A 20649-nucleotide genomic window follows, 5' to 3' on the forward strand; every position below is an offset into this window, starting at 1 on the left:
CCACCCAGGCACCCCTCAAATAAATAAAATCTTAAAAAAAAAAAAAAAAAAAAAAGGTATGTTACCTAGATCTGCCAGGTCTTCTTGTAGAAGATTCTTCTGTTGTGGGAGAGACTATACTAGATTACTAGTTCTGAACTCATACTGTGCGCATGGAAGTACCTGGGGATCTTGTTGCCAGATCATGGCCTTGGACGCCCCAGTAAGGAGTGAGGTGGGAATCAACTGGAAGGCTTGGGCAGATGGATGAGATCACCATTTCATATAACAAAGAAAGGGCTTCATCTGTGTTTCAGTTGGGAACTGAAGCAGAAGATACCCAGGTGACAGTTGACATCTATGAGAGGGAAGCAGCCATCGAGATAGACTACAGCTCTCTAAGAGACGATCTGAAGGTAATCCAAAGATTTCTGTTAGGACTAACTCACTGTGATAGTGAATATTTAAATATACTACAGAATACTTTTTAGACCATAGAGCCTACGTTTAGGGGAAAAAAGTAGATTGCCTAATGGTTTTTGAAGAAATGGTTTAAGTAGGTGGCTTTTTAAAAATGTTTAGATCAGCATTTCTCACTGTGTGTTCAGCAGAACATGAGTATCGTGAAATTTCTTCCCAAAGAAGAAAAGCTTCTGTGGTCAGCCAGTTTTTTGGAGGGCTGTCTCCTTGAAGATGCACAATGATTATTAGTCTCTGAGAAATCCTGCAAGAGACAGAAGTAGCCACCATGCTCCAGCGTCCTGGCTTCTGCCCGTCAGGGTTCCGCTGTGGCCCCTGCATTCACAGCTGCAGGGTACACACCTGGGATGCAGTTTCAAGGGCTCTTTAATTGAGCAGCTCTAGCTCTGCGTCACAGGCACCCCTATAAGCCATACTACAATGCTGTGTTTCTTTCTGTTTTGACTCCATCCTGACTAGCCTTTCATCAAGCAGGGACCCCCACCCCACCCCACCCCCAGCTACAGGGGACGCTTGAGGGAGAAATGGTTAAACATGGGCTCTGTGAGAAAGGAGGGAGTAGAGAGCAGACGCCAAGTAGCAATACCCACATCTTTTAATTTCACACGTTCTTAATATATGTTGTGAGATTCATTGGGCTCTTGGATTTTATTTATGCTATTTTGAGGCAATGAGAAAAAAGCTTTTGTCTCTTCTATAGTCTATTTAATGCTTTCATTTTAGAAAATCCTTCCCCACCTTATTACTGAGTAAATATTTATAAATATTCTTCCTGTTCCTGGTTTTGCTTTCATTACCTATTTAATTCATCTGAAATTTATTTTGACATATGGTATAAGGTAAGAATCTGTTTTTAAAAAGTGACCTAAGTTAGCCCATTTACGCAACATGTTTCAAGTAATTCTCTTCTCAGGGACTTAAAACATCACCTTTATCATATATAAATTAAAGATCCTGGGAGGACAAGAACACTTTCCTGGAAGGTTGCCCTTCCCTCCTCATTCAAGCTCTATCCACTGTTCTGGTTTCAGCTTCAGTGCTGCCCCTCCCTCCCACCCCCGAAGTTGGGTCCCTTCTCTCTGCCTCGCAGCACCTGTGGTTGGTGTTCAGAGCGTATTCGCACTGTTGTCAATGCCAGTGTGTGGGTCTGACTTCCCTGTGAGATCTTTAAGGGCAAGGCCAGAACCGTTTTTTTTTTTTTTTAAGGTTTTACTTATTTACTCATGAGAGACAGAGAGAGAAGCAGAGGCAGAGGGAGAAGCAGGCTCCCCGCAGAGCAGGGAGCCCGATGCGGGACTCAATCCCAGGACCCTGGGATCATGACCTGAGCCGAAGGCAGACGCTTAACCGACTGAGCCACCCAGGCGTCCCAGGCCAGAACAGTTTTCATCACTGAATGCCTAATACATAGTAAACAATCAGTATTTTGTAATGAATAAGTGAAGGTAGTATGTGAATTGAGGAATTCTTTTTAGCCAGATGAGGAAGTACGGAAGGGATGCGGGTTCCAGGAGAGCAGGGTCTCTAACACTAGAGCCGTGGATGAGCACAGCCGGCTCCAGAAGCTAGGGATAGCGCAGCCTGCTGGCATTTCAGACTCAGAGGGGTTCGAGGGAGGGAAGGCATGTTTGTGGAGGGAGGGAGGGAGCAGCGGCCCGATCCTGAAGGGCCCTGTGCCTAATTACTCAACAGTTTGGAAAGGCAAGCTATCATTGCTGTTCTTTACCCAATAATAGGCTCTACAAACTGATAAGGAAGTGGAGACCCACCTGAGACTCCTGCTGCAACAGGTGGCATCCCAGGAAGACATCCTCTTGAAGACTGCGGCCCCAAACCTGAGAGCCCTGGAGAACCTAAAGACAGTCAGAGACAGGTTTCAGGAGTCCACAGATGGTGAGCCTGGGCTATAGTTGTCAGCAAGGCCATATTCCTGGGTGTGGCGGGCTTGGATTTCTGTAACACCAGCAATCCCCCCTGGATTGTAGCTTTATTTTTATGTAGCTTTTTATTTATTTGTATCATATATTTTCCTCTGTTGTTTTATATTAATGTGCATTTTTAATACTAATTGCTTCCTTTTTGAAAGTGTTCTGCTTTAACTCAAAAACCGGTTTATTATTTTTTTTTAATTTATTTGAGAGAGAGAGAGAGTGCGCGCCGGCCCCCCCCCCCCCCCACCCCATGCAGGGCTCAATCTCATGACCCTGAAATCACAACCTGAGCAGAAACCCAAGAGTCAGACGCTCAACCGAGCCACCCAGGTGCTCCAGGTGTATTGGTTATTTTAGAACAGATATTTTTTTATACCAGCAGGATGGTCATATTAGATACTCTTTCAGAATTTGTCATTATCTTAAAATTAGCCCTACTAGAAAAATGGCTCATCAATTTTAAGAGCCATGTTCTTGGAATTAATAACAATTGATGTATTTTAAAGGTAGACTGTACTCAAGACAACCAAATTCAAAATCCAGTTTTTAAAATACTCTACGCTTTTGGGATGCCTAGGTGGCTCAGTCTGTTAAGCACCTGCCTTCGGCTCAGGTTATGATCCCAAGGGTCCTGGGATCGAGTCCCACATCGGGCTCCCTGCTCAGCTTCTCCCTCTGCCTGCCGCTCCCCCTGCTTGTGCTCTCTCTCCCTCAAACAAAATCTTAACAAAAAATTAATAATATTCTGTGCTTTAAAGTTGAAATAAGAGGAGCCAGCCCCTAAGTGGTCTGCAAAATAAAGAACACTGATTTTCTCTTAGCTTTTGAGGCCAGCAGAAAGGAAGCCAGAATGTGTAGGCAAGAGTTTGAACAGGTGAAAAAAAGGAGATACGACCTTTTCAGCCAGTGTTTTGAGCACGTCTCGATCTCAATTGATCAAATCTACAAGAAGCTCTGCAGAAACGTCAGTGCCCAAGTATGTATTTTTCACCCCCAGATGTTACTGGGAACTTTGTGTTGGTGGTAGTTGTTTTCTGGTGGGAAATAAATGTGTCACATTATCTGAGTGACCCACTTCTGGAGCAAAGTCAGTCCAGAAGATTGGTTACCATCGTAACTGGGTGTGTTCTAGATCCCACTCACTCTACCACTGGCCAGCCTGGACAAGGCAGAACCTCTCTGGGCCTGTCTCTTCATCTGAAAAATGAGGGGATTGGTCATTTAGTTTCCAGATTCTCTTCAGTTCTGGAATTCTGCTCTCTGGTGCTAATTTGATTTTATGGAACGGTCAGTGGTCTCTGTAGTGAAGGTACCTGTAATGTAGAGGGTCTTGGGAAATGGCTGACCTGGGATCAGGAGAAGGAAAGAACCAAAGGCAGGATTGTGTTGATAGTCTCTTTGCTAGAACCCTTGCCCGATCCTCAGTCAGTCCCCATGGCAGATCCTGTGGTGCTGAATGTGGACTCAAGATGTCGATCAGGTCTTCCACATCTGCTTTTACCTTTCTCGTGGTGTTCTTTTATGGCTGAAAGTTGATCCTGGATCAGATATTGAGAATTTTAGCCAAAAATAGTTATTTTCAGTAAAGACTGAAATAAACCCAGTAACTCCTTAAAGGCAGGATTCATCTCTGTAGCCACAGTACCTGGCCCACAGCAGGTATTCAGTAAGTGGCTGGTGAATGGGCCACCGAGTGGGCTGCCTGAAGACTGTTTTTGTCAGACGGTGGTACGTGCTGCCTACGTCTGCCTGGCAGGCCTGTGGGGAGGCCTGATCCTTTGTGTGTGTTAGGGTGTTTTCCCTCTGCTCCCCACCCAGACAGCCCTGTTTCCTGTGACCACACTGTAGAGCCAGCTATGTACATTATCTGCAGGCATCTGTATTTTGCCATCACAATGGAGGAAAACCTAACCAACAGAATATCTTGCAGTTAAACTCTATTGCAGTTTCCAAAGTTGAAATTTACTAATTGCTTTTCTGATTTTGCTGAGTAAATAACCTGTGTTTCAGGCGTTTCTTAGCCCAGAGAACCCAGAAGAGCCTTACCTAGAGGGAATTAGCTATAACTGCGTGGCTCCAGGCAAACGGTTCATGCCAATGGACAATCTGTCAGGGGGAGAAAGGTGTGTGGCTGCATTAGCCCTCCTGTTCGCCGTGCACAGGTAAGACCATGGCGAGCTATCTGATTTTGCATCAGGGCAGAACCCAAACGGACCCTCCTACAAAAGACCCGTTTTAGCATATGTGATACAGAACTGTTTTCTTTAGCCAGACAATATTTGGGTTCTATTTCTAGGCCTATAATAATTTAGACTGCAAATCTAACACACAATTCAGTCTTAGATTTTCATTAATTTTCTATAATTACCAGTAGCTACTAATACTCCAGCTTTACAGAAAAGAAAGAAAGAAAAGAAATACTGGAATGGCCACATATGACATCAGGATTGCCAACAGTTAACAACAACAAACCCAAACAGAACAAAAACTCCCGACCTTTGTATTATTTTCTTAGTGCCTATTCACAGACCTGTGTTTATGTAAAGAATGTTAAGTGAAGTATTTCTTCTGAAAAAATGTTTGACCTCATTTCCAATGGTGGCAGTTGAAGTAAATCAAGAAAACATAAGCTAAAATTAGGGCAACTGACTTTCAACATGCAAATCCTTAGATGAAGATCTAGGTGCACATGATGCAGCCTCTCTGCTTTCGTGACCAGGAAGATCAGCCTAGGTTCTCCAGCTGCTTTTTACTGCTCCCAAGGATAAAGAAGAGGCCATTACAGGAGAGGAACAGGAAATAGCATTGCCAGCAGACTCTGGGGAGAGCAGGCCGCAGGAATCGAACGACGAGTCTGTGCTGAGCAAGTCTCAGCAGAACAGGACTAGTACCAGGTGTCACTGCCATCCATTTATTCAGCAGATATTACATATCTACTGTGTGTCCGGGGCTGCCGGTGTAGGCTTTGGAGAGACAGCAGTGAACAAAACAAAATCTTTGCCTCAGAGACTTCATTTTTATTGGGGAAGACAAATGAGAAGGTATATTAGTAAACTAAATTCTCTAACATATAGACTATCAGGAAATGACAGATGCTACAGAGAAAAAAAAGTAGGGAATGGAGATCATAAGTAGCAGTAGCAGGGTAGGGTTTGCAGTATTAAAGACTCACCTGGGAAGGCCTACTTGAGAAGGCAACATTTGAGCAAAGATTTGAAGGAATGAAGGGAGTAAGTCTTGCAGATAGCTAAGAGAAGAATGTTCTAGACATGGAGAACAGCAAGTGCAAGGGTCCTGAGGCCAGAGAGAGCCTGGCATCTGTAGTGAACAGACTGTATACAACAGTGGCAGGCACAGGGCTGGGGAACTATTGTAACAATCAAGGTGGAAGATGAGGGTGGGCTGGACCAGGGTGAGAGCAGAGGCTGAGCAGACAAGGTGTGGGGTGTGAAGGAGGCAGCAGGATGACCCCTAATCAACTAGAGTGGGAAGACCCCTGGAGGGAGTAGTTCTGGAGTGGAAGGTGAGGAGCGGGATCTTGGATGACCTTGAGCTGTTTATTAGACACCCACATGGAGCTGTCGAGTAAGCTGCTGGACAAGGGAGGCAAGTGTGGGAGCCCTCAAGACATGGATGATATTGAAACCCTGAGAAGAGATGAAATCACCAGGGGAACTAATTAGTGTGTAAGCACTGCACCCCAAGGGCACTGCACTGAGAGGAGTTGGTGGAAGAGATGAAAGGAGTGGTGGGTCAGGTGAGGGGAGCAGACGGTCATCCTTGATGTCAGAGCCACAGGCCGGGGGCAACCCCAAATGCCACCTGCAGTGGTCACGGGGGACACGGACTGAACATTGCACATTGGGATCATTGGTGACTGAGGCTAAAGCATTCAAGATGATGTATCTTATTTACCCCGAATACTGTTAATCCTAATAGAAAGCTGTAACTTACTGGAGTGTAACTTTTTTTCTAGTTTTCGGCCTGCTCCATTCTTTGTGTTAGATGAAGTGGATGCAGCTCTGGACAACACAAACATTGGCAAGGTCAGTTTCTTTCTGCTTTGAATTTCTAGTAGATCACTTACAACTCGAGGATCATGTTCTGGTCAGAAAGACAGTTTACCCTGAACACACACAGTTTGTTGGATAATTGCTGATTAAAAGTCAAATCTAAGTTAAATATCTGAAAATTTGGGGCAGTTTTCATTCGAGGTTTAGGGGACCCTCAATGAATTATTAGGGAATCAGGATAGGAGTCAGGTGAGGATTGTTTTACTGAATCCACAGCACTGCTAGTGGGTAACTTGTCCCCAGATCTAGATTTTGGGACCTAGAGGGTCACCAAGAGGCCCAGTGGCAAATAGGACCAAATCAGTTGTTTAATAAAGTCTAAAAATAACACTTCTAAATAAAATTCCAAAGAAATTAAAGTTCAAACTTCTGCCCCCCCCCCACATTTATTAAAATTAATCCGATTGTTGCACTTCATGATCCTATTTCTCAGTATTTGAGACGAGGGAACTAAGGAAACAAACAGTTTAACTCTTGGGAGTTCAAGTTAAGGTCAGCCTTCAAGATGAGAGCATAGATCTAAAAAGCCCCCTGAAAGGGGACACTGAAGCCACATATCGCCACTGTGACTTTCTGACATGAGAACGGAGTCGGCCATGGAGGCCTGACCAAAGGCCGCGGAGTCCATCACTGGCAGTACCTGGCCCATGGCTGCCGAGGGACGGGACAGCTGCAGCCCACGGACTCTGGTGTCATGGTCCTACTGCCAGAGCCGTCGTTTTGGAGATGGATGAATCAGACTCCTGGTTCCGATTCCAGGCACAGTGGAAGCTGGCATCCTGCTATACACTTAGTCTTGTGAGCTTGGCTAAGGAGTCCTTCTCGGAGCGGTGTCTTCAGTTCTCAGTGCCACCCTGGCAGGCTGAGTCTCCGAAGCTGGCCCGCCTGCTTTCTCAGTCGGCTGAGTCTGCTGGGAGGGGCCGGAGCTGTAGCTGAGGGGCCTGTCTTCTTTCAGCGCATCCCGAGCTGTCCTCCTCTGACCCTTCCTGCACAGGGCACCGAGTGCCTAAGGACAGCCTGTCAACTTCCACAGTCCCAAAATGTAGAAAGCTGATCCCCAGTCCCTTGAACCTTGTGGAGGACAGCAAGAGCCACCTTCTGGGACCTGCCAGATTTCAGAGTAACCAGGGAAGGAAGACGTGGGAGCAACAGAAAATCTGTTCTTTGAATGCCAGCCGAGGTGCATTGGCTAATGGGACTTGATGGCCTGACTCATTTGGGAGAAATCTCCCTTGAAGAGGTGACTTTAGGTACTTTGTACCCACGTTCTGTATGTTGGGGTGGGGCTCTATTTTTGTGGACTGTGTTTTTTAAGGCATCTGTGTCTTCTAGCAAAATTTAGATGTTTGTATTACCACCATCTCCAGAGACTCTTACTTAAGACTCTTCTGTTGGCACCCATCCTATGTATGAAAATCCTTTTAACTTCCTGTCTTCCCTTGAAATTTACCCTCCTGGCCACTCCACTGCCCTACTGAGCATGAGCGAATAGAGGAGGACCAAACCCAAAGTAGCTCCCACTCTGTCCCGTGCTCAGGGTGCCCCATTTACCTTACCACAGGTAACACTCCAAGCCAAATGCGTCCCTTCTGCCTCACCTTCCATTCTTGACAGCATCCTAGGACTTCACAGTCCTGCATCCTAGTGGCCACCATGGCCTCGAACGCCAGATGGAGTTCCTTCTGCCTGTGGATCCAAGCCTCTTGGCCAAGGGCACTTTCCCCTCTTCATCACTCACCTGAGCTAGTGACTTGCTCCCCACCCAGGGCTGCCGTACCTGCTTCCAGAGCTGCGTCCTTACCGCCCTGGTGCAGTCGGGACCGATGCAGACAGAGAAGAGCCCTTCTGGCCCCTTACCCCAGCTGGAAGTTGGCAGACGTTTTGTGAAACTGTGGCCAAGTTCTTCCCTATGTTTCTCTGGGTTCCGAGCAGAGTTTGTTCAACAAGACTCATTTCTCTCCAGAGTCCATTTTGTTCTTATATTCTCATGCCTTGGATTCGAGCTTCCTGAAGGAGCCACTGAGTTCAACTTTAACCAAATAATTAGATTATGGTTATGAATACATATATAATGCCATTTTCCCCACTTCTGGCTTTAAGTTAGCAAAACAGGAAATTGGAAGTTTAAATACCAGTCTGTCCTTTCCCACATAGTGTCTGAGTGGCAGTTTTTATCTTGTTATGAAAGCTGATTGCATTTTCACCTGACGGTATCTTAAGTTAGAGCTCTGTTCTTAAAAACATTCTTAAAGTTTTAGATGCTAGATTTAGTAAGATTTACAACTTTTTTACTAACCTCTTTAGAATCTGAATTATTTCCATTTCTGCAGTTACAGTGGATTTACTGAGTTACCAGAAAGGCAAGTGCCTTATCACCTCCCATGGGCAAAGCCGGAGACAGGCCCAGTCACCGTCCAGGGGCCCAGCAACGAGGCCTTTCCCTGCTGGTGAAACGTGGGCTTTGTGTTCCCCGCAGGTCTCAAGTTACATCAAAGAGCAGACGCAAGAGCAGTTTCAGATGATAATCATTTCCCTAAAAGAGGAGTTCTATTCCAAAGCCGATGCACTGATAGGCGTCTATCCAGAGGTAAAGACCACCAACGGGGAGAGGAGAAGTGTCCCTCAGTTCTTTCCTGACACCTCATCACAAGTACTGGTGGAGTCTGGAGATACGGTTTGATTTCTGGAGTTGATAAATGTAGGCTTAAATGATTTTTTAAACCAAGTAAGATTTTAAAAACTCGTATTTTTCTATGGCAGTACACAGAAATTTTAAAGATATGCTTTAAGTGAAAAATCAAAACTTGCAGAACAGTTAAAGATACGTGCTAACATACACAGCAAACTATTAATATCCTATTTCATATTTTTCTAATGTTTGAATGTTTTAGGCAAAACAAATGCATTGTGGGTAGCACTAAAGGAGCAGAGGAAAAAACCAGTTGATCAGACATTCCAAGTTGTATAGTAACTTAGAATTCACACACACCTTTCTCAAGCTGTTCAAAATACTGACCTGAGCTAACGGAGTAGAGCAGCTCATTCAGATCATTCAGTTTGGGGACAGTTAGGCTTTACTTCCTGAGTTTTCATTTAAACTAAGATAAAAATTAACTTCCCTTCCTGTGCCTCCAAGGGGACCCCTGGAAATTCTCATCCCAGCGTAGGGGAGCCAAAAAGATCTTTTTCCTCTACCCATCTTAGGTTCTCTGTAAATCAGACTGGCAAAGGCAGGTGAACGAGAAAAACCGCTCCTACCGCGTGCACCGCACACGCGCACAGCAGACACACCTGGTGAAGAGTAATCCCAGGGCTGGCTGTCTGGGACTTGGGCTTCTACAGCGTTTCCAGGCTAAACTGAGGAGAAAGGGTTTGGGGCTTCCGGGTCAGGGAGGCGGGTGAGGGGAAGGTGAGGAGTGTGGCAAGCGCGGAGCGAGCGTCCTCCTGCAGCAGCGCGTGACCTCTGCCCATGGGACGCTCGTGCCTACTGTCAGCAGCCCCTCAGCGCGGTCATCTGGGCTGGCGTGTACGTGCACCTTCACCAGAGAACACACCAGCGGGAAGCTGACCTAACCGGAGACCAGTGGCTATGAGGAGGCCCCTTTTTAAGTGCGAATCCAGGTTCCCTAGTGGCCCTTCCTTGACGTTTGATGACACTTCGTCCCCAAGCAGAGAGCTGACCCTCTGCTGTCCTCTCTCATTTCAGCAAGATGACTGCATGTTCAGCCGAGTTTTGACCCTGGATCTTTCTCAGTATCCAGACACCGAAGACCGAGAAAGCAAAAGAAACTGAGAGTTGCGTTAGGACCGTGAGTGACCCCGAGCCAACAGGACAGTCGGGCAGGTCAGGGTCACCAGTGCTTAGTCCTTGCTCCTGAACAACCAAGTGCGGGAGCAGTTGAGCGACCAGTGCCACTGCGACCTACCAGATGCTGGAGCTCACTTCCGTCCAAGTTCAGGCCCCCTTAGCGTTGCATGGTTAATTTCAACTGCCATTTTGAAAGCCAGTCAGAAAAATGTTGAATTCTGCATTATTTTCACTCAGGTCTTGCCTTGTACGCTTAAGTAATCTTTAAGAGAAACTCTTCGTTCTCAAACGTACTAGTTACAGGGCATAGAACCTGGATTTCATAGGAAGTTATTTCAGAGGATGTTATCAATATTGAAAATATCAATAAAGAATATTCTAATTTCAAATGTCTCCAAACTACAATTATAGAAACAACAACAAAATATTTTAAGGTGAAACTGAATTATGTCTGCCTCAGTGAAATCTAAATTTCTCTAAGTATAATTTCTGTTAACAAAATATTGAAGAACACAGGCTTTCCCAAGTAACTAACAACTGACTTCTCTACTTACATTGTTATGGGGAGGAAAGGAAGTTGCCACATTTGCAATAATACTTCATTTCCATTTCAAGATGGACTAAAATTTTGTACCTAGCAGAGTAGCTCCCTCACTGTGATCTACTGAAAGTCACCCCTCCACACAAGGGTTTGTAAACACGTAAACATAAAAATAAAGCAACACAACATGGAATAAAACAGAATTCTGAGGTGCTGGTGGTCTTCACTGAAGAGTGGGCCGGGCTGGGGGGGGGGGGGGGGGGGGGGGGGGGGGCCTGAAGAAATAACCATCACTTGTGAGCGCCGCTTACCACTCACCGCTTCACGCAGACTCAGGGCACCCCGTGCCCAGCAAGTAGACCGCAGCCACACAGACGCTTCCTGCCCTCACCCCGCCAAGCTCTAGCAGCCGCACAGAGCAAGCAGAAGCCACTCGATCTGTCCTCCGCACCTTTTTTAAGAAACCATCAGCAATACCCTCTAAATCACAGACTTCCCCTGCCTTGGAAAACATCCAACTTCACGTTGAAATGTCCCTGTAGGGCCCCATGAGCTCAGAGCAGTCCCTTATCGCTGCCTGGGCTGTTCTCACTCCCAGTGATCCCACAAAGTACGGTCTGTTTTGTGAGACCACGCACCCCCATTCCTGCCAACCACGGGATGATGGAGGGATGCAGATGGAGCGCTGTTACAATAGGGCCTTCTTGTCGTCACCACCCCCACCCCCCCGGAGCCAGTGTTTCTCACCGACAAAATCACACCCAAGCAAATGAGTGATGCTCAAATTGTTTGACAGATCAATCCTGTTGAAAGACATTTGCACTTTAATACAAGCGTTAGCAGAACTGACCACAGATCTCCCCGTTCATGACAGCAAGAAGGCACTCGACGCTCATCCTGAGCTGGTTCCACTTTTCCAGTCTCATATCCTCTTCCACATCATTTTCCATGCTTGTCTACCCTGTGTCTAACCAACTTTCAGATTCACTCATCCCTGGTTGCACTTTGTAAACGTGTCTTTACAAAACCAACAACTTAAATATTTGCTTTTTAAAAAACTTAAACACATTCAAGTAGTCACTTGACTTCACAACTGATAACTCAGGGTAAACGTTCTCATTAACTACATCACATCAAGCCTTGTCATAACTAAAGTTGAGCACACAAAGTTGAAGTTAAAATTTTATTTATGACCAGAGTAACATAAAATTTTTCATGCTTCAAAAAGAAAAAAAAAAGTCTTAAGCGGGTCTCTGGCTTCTCTCTCATTCACAACACATCCCAACCTTGTGGTTTCTGTTCTTAACTTTCTCTCTACCTGGGGGAGCTCCAGCGCCTTCGATGGGGAGTGTCATGGGATTGGGCAAGAAACCACATCAAAAATAGCAGCCTCTGAAAAGGAAAGTGAGCAGGGTCCCCGCCAGGGTCACGGTCGGAGCGGCTCCCGGCGTGCTGCTTTCTGCCCCTGGCTGACCCTGACCGCTCCGCTCCCACGGCCGCGGGCCCTCTAGAGGCTCTGTCTGCCTCGCTGCATGCGAACCCCAAGGGGGCCGGAGGAAGAGACTTTTAAGAGACGAACAGAAAGGCTGGATCTTACCCCACAGAATAAAAACTCGGAAAACCTGGAATTTACACTCTAACTAAAAGCTGCAGTCTTGGTCTTGTGCTCCACTTGTCGTTTCTCAGCTGTCCACCAGTGTGCGGACCCGGCCAGCACTGAGCTGCCGTCCGGGGCCCCTCCGCCGAGGTCAGGCCTGCCGTTCCGGGAGCTGAAGTCACTAAAATCAGGTAATTCCAAAGAAGCCCGCTGAGCTGGTCTTTCTTTTTCAAAACATCCCATTCTCAGCAGCAGATGCAGCGCCTCCAACCAGCACCGGCTCCCGCTTTACTACTCAACAACGCGACAACGCTAAGCTTTTCTCCACGGTAACAGACGTTTCCACATAAAAATTACAAAATTTAAGTGTCTAGTGGTTTTTTTTCCTCTTTGGCAACTACTGTTGCTTGGACAGTCCTCACCCTCCCCTTATTAGAAAAACCACCCTGACAAAGGGGGTGTGTGGCGCGGGAGCCCGGAGCCCGGGACCCCTTCCCGCCACCCGTGGTCCCTGAGGTAGCTGGCCGCCTGCCGCACAGCGGCCACCTGCCGGGTGCGCGTCCCCTCCCAAGCAGTTACCCCCCACAGCGGGACCTGCATGCAGCCCTCGAGGCCGCATAGCCCCACGGCTCTTCAGGGTGTGGGACGGGTCAGAGGGAGAGATCCCCCGCGGAGTTCTCCGAACATTCCTCATCGTTTGGGTTATGGCACTGCGGTTACAGAAGGCTGGTTTTCAAGTTGCAGGTTTTATTGGTTTTAAAGATTTCAAGACCCTCCAGCATCATCTGTTCCAACAACAAAAAGAAGGAATACGAAAATGTTAAAACTCAGCTTAAAGGAGTGTTTGCGGAGGATCTCTAGTTCAGGAACTGTCTACGGCTTTTCTCCCACGCTAAACACTCTCAAAGTGACCCCATCCGGAAGCAGCCACTGCCACCTATAGACATGGCTCTGGGACTCGTACAACCGTCAGGGAATCTCGACGCCCGCATGTAGCCCTTTCCCTTCCTAGAGGACCGGGAGCGGGGAGCGGTCACCCGACGGGGGGGCCATATCACCATGCGGATGGCAGGAGCCCACCACAGGGCAGGGAGGACGGCAGCTGGCCACACTCCTCTGCGCTCTCTGGCCCCCGGGGACCCAGAGGGCTTCCCTGAGGACACGTGCCTGCCTGGGGCGCTGGCACCCGGGGATCCCCTGGGGCCCCACTGGCTCGCCGGCCACAGCGCCCCACCGCCCAGGGGCGGCCCTGGAGGGGGAGCCGCGCATACGCAGCCACAGCAACACCACGGGCTCTGCCTTCTTCACTCGCACAAGTGACCGAGCGGCCCCAGACAGGGCAACAACACGGGGCAGGAAAGAGACCAGTGGGAAAAACCACCTGTCCTGGAGGAAAACAATCAAAGCGCTCATTTCATTTTTTTCATTTTCATTTGCTTACAGATGTCCTTACTAGCTGAATTCACACTCCAAATATTTGCCAAAGACTGGAAAGAACTATATTCGAAATGCCCCTGAAACGGCATTCTCCGCCTACAGGTGTGTGTGTGTCGAAGGATCTGCTGCAGGGGTGGCTCAGCGTCCTCCAGAAGGCTCCCTCCCATCTCCTCCTGCCGCCAGGCCTACCCAGCTGCGACACTCTGCCCACAACGCTCAGTTTTTTCCTTGCTTCTCCGGTCCTGAGAAAACTATGGTTTCCTCGATTGTTTCTTTTGACTCTGTTCCCTCCTCCTTGATTTCGTCCTGGTTGGACCTCCTGGATTGATTTCTGCTGTTTTTCTCATGCCTTCATGTTCATTTTCAGTCCTTAACTTTTCAAAAACTTTCTGGGAGGTTCTCAGAATTATGTTGTAGCCTTTGGGTTAAATTTTTATTTTGAGAGCGTTACCGTTAATTTCTGGGAGCTCTTCTTTTCTGACTTATTCTCTTTCATAGCATCTCCCCCCCACCCCTCTGGCCATGATTGTGATCTCTTTTCAAATTTCTGGAGACACCAAGGGCTTCCCTGGGTATCTGACTCTACTCCATTCCTGAAAACACTGGGATTGAGGATTTTCAGATAAGAGTTAACTTTTTATTACTTTAAATAAGAAAACATAAGCAAAATGCCCTTAAACACCTGACAACCCACTAAGAATTTCTAGGGCTATGAAGCATGTCACATGTCAGGTACCTGTTAATTCAACATTTAAATGACGCCCCGGGGTGGTGGGTAATGTTTGAGCAGTGCTGGGACACTGCATTTTTCTTCTACATCATGAGGAACATGTACTGTTGAAACAGTCTGTTGTAGATACAGAGATCGCTGATGAAGACAGAGAACACTGAAAACTGAGCCAGGTATATAAAAAAGATTTCCACCTAAATATACCTTCATCAAATTCCTGAATATGAGAAAAAAAAAAGAAGATCCTAAAAGCTTCCAGAAAGGGAAGCAACAGATCACCTACAGGTGACAGAGAACTGGGCTGCCAACAGACTCTCTCCCAACAGGAAACCGAGACCCGTAAGACAGCGGAGTCCCTCGGGAAAGTAGGAAGCAGAACCCCACACTCCGACCACGCATGGAGAGTAAGGACCACGAGAAGACACCTGCAGACACCCTGGGCCTTGGGGAGCTAGTCCGCTGCACACAGGGCTATCACAGCCCCCGAGAGGCCTGGGCAGAAGAAGAGCCAGCAGCAGCCCAGGAGGCCAGGGAGGGCAGCTCGGGCCTGGAGCGGAGCAGAAGGTCAGGGTCTCGGGAAAGGGGGGCGGGCGGTATGACCGAGAGAGTGATACGTTAAAAACACTGCGAAACGTTGATTTTTTGGACAAGGCAAACAGAAATCTAGAAACTCCTCAAAAAATAAAAAGCAACACCAGCAACTCCAACATGCAACAAACAAAAAATGCATTTGCCCTTGACATTGAGAACATCCTGCAAATGACTCCGGTCCCGTTTTAACGCAGCACGCAAGTCGGTGAACCAGGAAAAAAATACCTGCACTATTTTAATAAAGTAAGTGCTTTTGTTTCCAACTTTAAGACAACCGACAAGCAGACCGGGGGGCTCGCTCCGGCCCGGGCCGTGACCACGCACCCAGCACTGCCCACAGAGAAGTGGCCTGGCTGGGGGAGGGGCCGGTGCAGACTCAGGAGTCCCACCCGCGACCTGGGCAGCTAGAGATGAGGCGCCCTGGGCCCTGGAGGGAGGCCGGGCTGGGCGAGCGGCACCAGATCCCCTCCCGGAGGCAACGGGCCTGATCCACTTAGATAATCGGTTTCCGAATATCTCAGTCCCTGATGGAGGGAACAAGAAACAGGATCTGAAGTGGTATTTTCTGGAGACTGAGGGGACGTAAGTCGGGACAGTGGGCACCGCCGAGTAGCCACCGGCGCTGCTCGGGGAACTGGCCGTGATCGCGTGGCAGATGCGCTCTGTGAAACCGGGTGACCCGGCAGGCGTGCTGCTGGCCTGGCGCACAACCCCCAGCACCGAGAGGCGCTCCCGGCCGAGGCCGCGCCCGCCACCCTGCCAGCCCCCTGACCACGCGGGGGTCCTGCCGCAGAGAAAGCACTGTACCGGGCGCCTGGGTGGCGCAGTTGGTTAAGCGACTGCCTTCGGCTCAGGTCATGATCCTGGAGTCCCGGGATCGAGTCCCGCATCGGGCTCCCTGCTCGGCAGGGAGTCTGCTTCTCCCTCTGACCCTCCTCCCTCTCATGCTCTCTGTCTCTCATTCTCGCTCTCTAAAATAAACAAATAAAATCTTAAAAAAAAAAAAAAAAAGAGAAAGCACCGTACCCGCATCCGACCGGCGGGGCCGTTTGGAGACTTCCATTCCGTTCTCCTCCAGCTTCCTCTTGGCGCAGTCCTGACACGCATTCCCTGAAAGAGGAAACCCTTTACTTACAAGCTGATCTCTTCCAGAATCCACCCTTCAAGGACCCATTTATAAATCTGACTGTACTGAGGCACCGGCCCCCGACCCCTGCCAGACGCCACAGGGGACGCTTTGTCCCAAAGAGAAGATGGACGTGGGAGGCACGTGCAAGTGACAGCGTGACATAATAAAGGTGTCCCTCCACAGGGCAAGGAGGCAGAGATGGAAAGCGGAGCGTGATGCTTGCGGGGTCCCTACATTGAAGGCCGAGCACCAGGCGGCGCCCAGAGGCTCCTCTCCCCCCGCCCCCTGCCTGACCGAAGCGGGCAGCCTGGCGCCGAGGCCCCAGGGCCACCGACAGGAGGACGGTGCCGCGACCGAGCGCAGTCCTAGCTCGTGATTCATTGACAGCCAGAGCTGAGCCTAGCAACAAGAACCTTCACCTTGCCAACCAGCAGCACGCAGGAAAATTTTATACGAAAGCTCAGAACCTTTGCAATGAACATTTCGGAAGGGGACGGGACGAAGCTACTACACTGCAGACCCCGTGGTAAAATACGACTCGAATCCTGTTGCGATTGCCCTGCAACTCTTGCTTGTGGGACGGGAAATCATTTTCAGGTGCCAGCACACAAGCCATGTTCACGCTGCGCCTCCCCGCTGGAGGGACACATTTTTAATCCCTCCACTGTCGCAGGGACCATCACGAGGCCCCGCTGGTCCCCATCTCTGGTGGGGCCGGATTACGACAGGTTAGGTATTTACTGTGAGAAACCCTTTCACAATTCTACAGTGGCAGGAAGATAATGGAATGTGTAGGCAAAAACCAGGCTGGTAAAAATCAAGATCTGCTTTACCCAACAGTGTGGTGCTGTCCACTCGGTCAGCATCTGGAGAAGAAAGGAAAACAGTCAGCAGAACCAAGACTTCACAGGCTCTTTGTCCTCAAGCTGGCGGTGGGGACAGCGGCCAGGCCTGCTCAAAGAGGCAGAGCGACAGTGACCGAGAACCTGGATGCCAGGCCGGTGAGCGCCCCCCTCTCCTCCAACCAGTGTCAGCGTGAGGACCGGGGGCGGGGGGGGGGGGGGGAGGTCAGCGCATGGAGCGCGGCACAGCTGGGCCCGCCTGGCACACAGGGAGAAAGGGCACCCGCTGTCGCGGTCATAGCTGTCAACGCCAGGACACCACCTCTCCAGTCAGGAGAGGTCCTTCACGAACATAAGGACAATGTCCTTAAGGACCCGGTCACAGATTATAAGTCCAGAAGATCTTTCGGCCCCGACAGCTTGCCAGATCCACTCAGCTGCCAGGGTCTGGGAATGCGGCCTCCGTGGGCCAGGAAGGCACCCAGGGGCCCGCGCCCACGCGGGTGGTCCATGAGGTTCTGGTCCTCCGGGGAGCCGTGTGTGCAGAGGCAGGATGGGGAGCGCCTCCGCCCCGCTCCAGAGCCAGGCCCGTGGGCCTGTTTGGGACACAATGGATTCCAGTCCCAGCTCCAAAATCTCTGGGAACTACCTGGGCAAGTGATTGACCTCTCTGAGCTGGTCTCACCACCTGTCAAATCACCTACTTAAGTGGCCGTGGATACTGAGACTGAAAATGAAGATCTCAAGGAGGTAAAACTCAGAGCAGAGTGTGACCCAGAGAGCGTCCGGCCCGGCTCCTTCTCTGCCTCAGAAACGGACTAGTGCCCTGCCTCTACTCTCCTCCGTGGAGAAGCAACTTACGCCGGTCCACAGGCTAGCCACTGGCGGTTCCGACCAGGACTAGTGGGGACATATGACGCTACTGGACCCTGTGTGCATCCAGTTACCCGTGATCTTGGCACCCTCTAGTCTTTGAGGTCACAGCGGGCACGTGCAGTGGCTGTGTGCTGACCCAGTTCCCCTGCCCAGGGCAGCAGGGCTCGGTTCTTGTCATTAAATCCAGCCAGTCCAGACCTTTCCAAGTCTACCATCATCCATGTTTTAGGACCCCAAACTTAAAGCCATTAACTGCCCTATGTCAGGATGACCAATTTAAAACCTGCTCCATTATCTTGGTCATTCCTGGCAGTTCCCCAAAAGCTGGGCCCAGGAGAATTACTCAAAAAGGTGTGTTGCACGCAGCAGAACAGGGTAAAGATGTTATGTGCAAAAAGATGTAAAAGTCTTCATGAGATCATTTTGTGCCTCTGCAGTTTTAACTTGTAAAACGCAGCGAGGGCCTAAGGGCACCTGAGGGCTCTGTGCTTTCCCAGCTTCGGTGTCTCCGCTGCGGACACTGGCGGGCGCGGTCTCCTGGCTAAGGTAACTGGATGCATGGTGAGCCGTCTGAAACAGGAATAAACTCGGACTGCTGTCGGCACAGCCTTAAGCGCTCACGTCCTGTGCACAGAGGTCACCGTCACACCGACTACCCCGGCCTTCTGTTTGGCACACACACCTTTTTAAGATCACCAGAGGGCTCGGGAATTTAGTGGTACAGAAGTTACATCTCCGTTTTATTTTATAGTGTGCAAATTGGATCTCAAAACAAAAAGGAAAAACCGGAAAGAACTCAATCAGTCTCGTACCTGGAGAAGTCGAGAAAGAAAACCCCCTACCTGGACTGCGCTGTCTGCAGATCTGAGTGGCAAGGTCCTGCACGTAGCCAGGAAAGTAGTCAAAACAGTCCCCATAGGACACGACTTTAATCCCATGCAAAAGCATGTCTGCTTGGTGCTTGAAGAAATGGTCTTCACTCTCCTTGAGCACGACCATGTAGTGCTCCAGCTCCACCCTGTTGGGCACCGAGTACAGGAAGAGGGCCTGGAAGATCTGGTCACGGAGGGTCTCTCCGCAGCCCACAAACAGGAAGGACTTGGTGCGGTACAAGTTCTGGAGAACTTCCTGTGGAAAAACCAATGAAGAGCCTGGAACGCTCATCCGAAAGACAGTGAGATCCTCAGCCCGACCGCCAGCTACGGGTTACACCTTTAGAAGGTGGCTCAGCAACAGGCCCTTCCCACCAGCCACGCCGGGGACAGAGTGAGAGAAGCAGCGCGCACTCCAGACGTGCTATTCACGTCAGCCCAGCGCCGCAGGCGAGCAAACAGAGGCCCACGCTGAGCGGACATCCCTGCTCGGCGCTCATGGGAGCCCCTTCCTCTCCCAGGTGGGAAAACAGGTGCAGATCCCAGTCAGGTCCGGTGTAGATGTGCTTCCAAGTGAGGAGAGCCTAATGCCCACCCCACCCAGCCAGCCGGCCACCCATCCTGTGGTACAGCCCCTCAACTCAGATCTTCTGGGACTGTGTATAATTTTAAATTCTTAAAACACGAAATAAGGACCTTCCATTTGTTTCTGTTCAGAATTGTGCACATGCAACGCTCGGGAACTGATGTGTCTCCACAGATCACAGGTGGGAGCCAGGGGGCTGCTGTCAGGAGAACCGGGTTTTCGGGAGTGAGGGCAGAAGAGCTGAGGGAGGAGGGGACCCGTGACAGTGACCCAAGGGAGCAGGGCAAAGGGGATGGCAAAGATTCAGGGGGCCACTCAGGCACGCAGCAGAGAGTCACCGCTTCAGACATCCAACACCTTAGCAAGAGGGCCTGTGTCCACCCAGGCCTCTCTCAGCGCCCAAGGGCATCCAGTCACCCGCCGGGCCACGCCTATGCCGTGCCCGGGCCCCAGGCCGGGATCAGCACAAGGACCAGAGCGCCGGACCCTAGATGACCAGGGACTCAGTGAAGATACCGGGGTTTCTAAATGCGCTAATAAAAGACTATAAAAAGCTGAAAAGCAGCTTTTCCACTCTTCATCTTCTCCAGGATATCAAAAAAGCTTCCCAGAGAATGAAGCTGTAAAATGAGGTTTTGAAAGTGAGAGAGACTGCCACGCAGAGAAAGGAGGTGCCTGAAGCCATGCGCGCGCACACACGCACATGCACACACATGCACGCACAGGAGGCGGCAGGAGCGGCCCGAGCGAGTGTGCATGGTTGGTGTAGGGCCCTGCAGGCCGCCCGGGGCATCTGGCCGAGGCGCCAGCGCTTGGAGACACAGCTGCGAACAGGGCCAGCTGTGTGCACTGCGGGGCGGGCGGGCCTAGAGGCCAGGAGACCGCCTGGACGGCCACCAAGTACCTAGTGGCCACCACGTCCCAAGGGACACAACCAATGCCTAACGAAGGCGGGCCGTACCATTACTTCTGGGTCCTGCGTGACATCTTTATACCCCGACGGGTCCAGGACCATCCCGCAGGGGTCCGTGTACAAGCCGTGAATATGAAGAACGCCGTATTTGATGTGCCCTCTCGCCCACTGAAGGACCTGTCAAAATCAAGCCAAGACAAAGGGGAACACCACGTGTTACTTAAAACAGAAGAGGAAACTCTCTAAACTGGGTACGTGGTCTTT

At 49.8% G+C, this 20649-nt stretch overlaps 2 protein-coding genes across 16 annotated transcripts in view; one reads left to right on the forward strand and one right to left on the reverse strand.

The window, feature by feature from the left end:
• SMC1B (structural maintenance of chromosomes 1B) overlaps positions 1-10256 on the forward strand; it is a 63477-nt gene extending 53221 nt beyond the window's left edge. The window contains exons 19-25 of the mRNA XM_034987316.1: positions 297-395; positions 2196-2352; positions 3212-3366; positions 4401-4552; positions 6367-6436; positions 8940-9050; positions 10170-10256. Of these exons, the coding sequence (XP_034843207.1) occupies positions 297-395; positions 2196-2352; positions 3212-3366; positions 4401-4552; positions 6367-6436; positions 8940-9050; positions 10170-10256 (831 nt within the window). The remainder of the gene's footprint in view (positions 1-296; positions 396-2195; positions 2353-3211; positions 3367-4400; positions 4553-6366; positions 6437-8939; positions 9051-10169) is intronic.
• FAM118A (family with sequence similarity 118 member A) overlaps positions 1-20649 on the reverse strand; it is a 46055-nt gene that overhangs the window by 7978 nt on the left and 17428 nt on the right. For 13 of the 15 annotated variants that reach the window (XR_004676030.1, XR_004676022.1, XR_004676033.1 and 10 more), the window contains 6 exons: positions 20434-20562; positions 18857-19142; positions 17130-17162; positions 16194-16277; positions 3737-3928; positions 2229-2312 (listed from right to left, as the gene is read on the reverse strand). Coding sequence is in view for 1 of the 15 variants with exons in the window: in XM_034987315.1 (XP_034843206.1) it covers positions 13175-13194; positions 16194-16277; positions 17130-17162; positions 18857-19142; positions 20434-20562 (552 nt within the window). In the remaining 14 variants the exon portion in view is untranslated. Of the gene's footprint in view, positions 1-34; positions 390-2228; positions 2313-3736; positions 3929-11273; positions 13195-16193; positions 16278-17129; positions 17163-18856; positions 19143-20433; positions 20563-20649 lie in introns of those variants that run through there. The other 2 variants (XR_004676029.1, XM_034987315.1) reach the window with 2 other exon arrangements.

Source organism: Mirounga leonina, unplaced genomic scaffold (assembly GCF_011800145.1).
Source record: "Mirounga leonina isolate KUSES-001 unplaced genomic scaffold, KU_Mleo_1.0 Mir_418, whole genome shotgun sequence".
Taxonomy (NCBI): Eukaryota; Metazoa; Chordata; class Mammalia; order Carnivora; family Phocidae; genus Mirounga; species Mirounga leonina.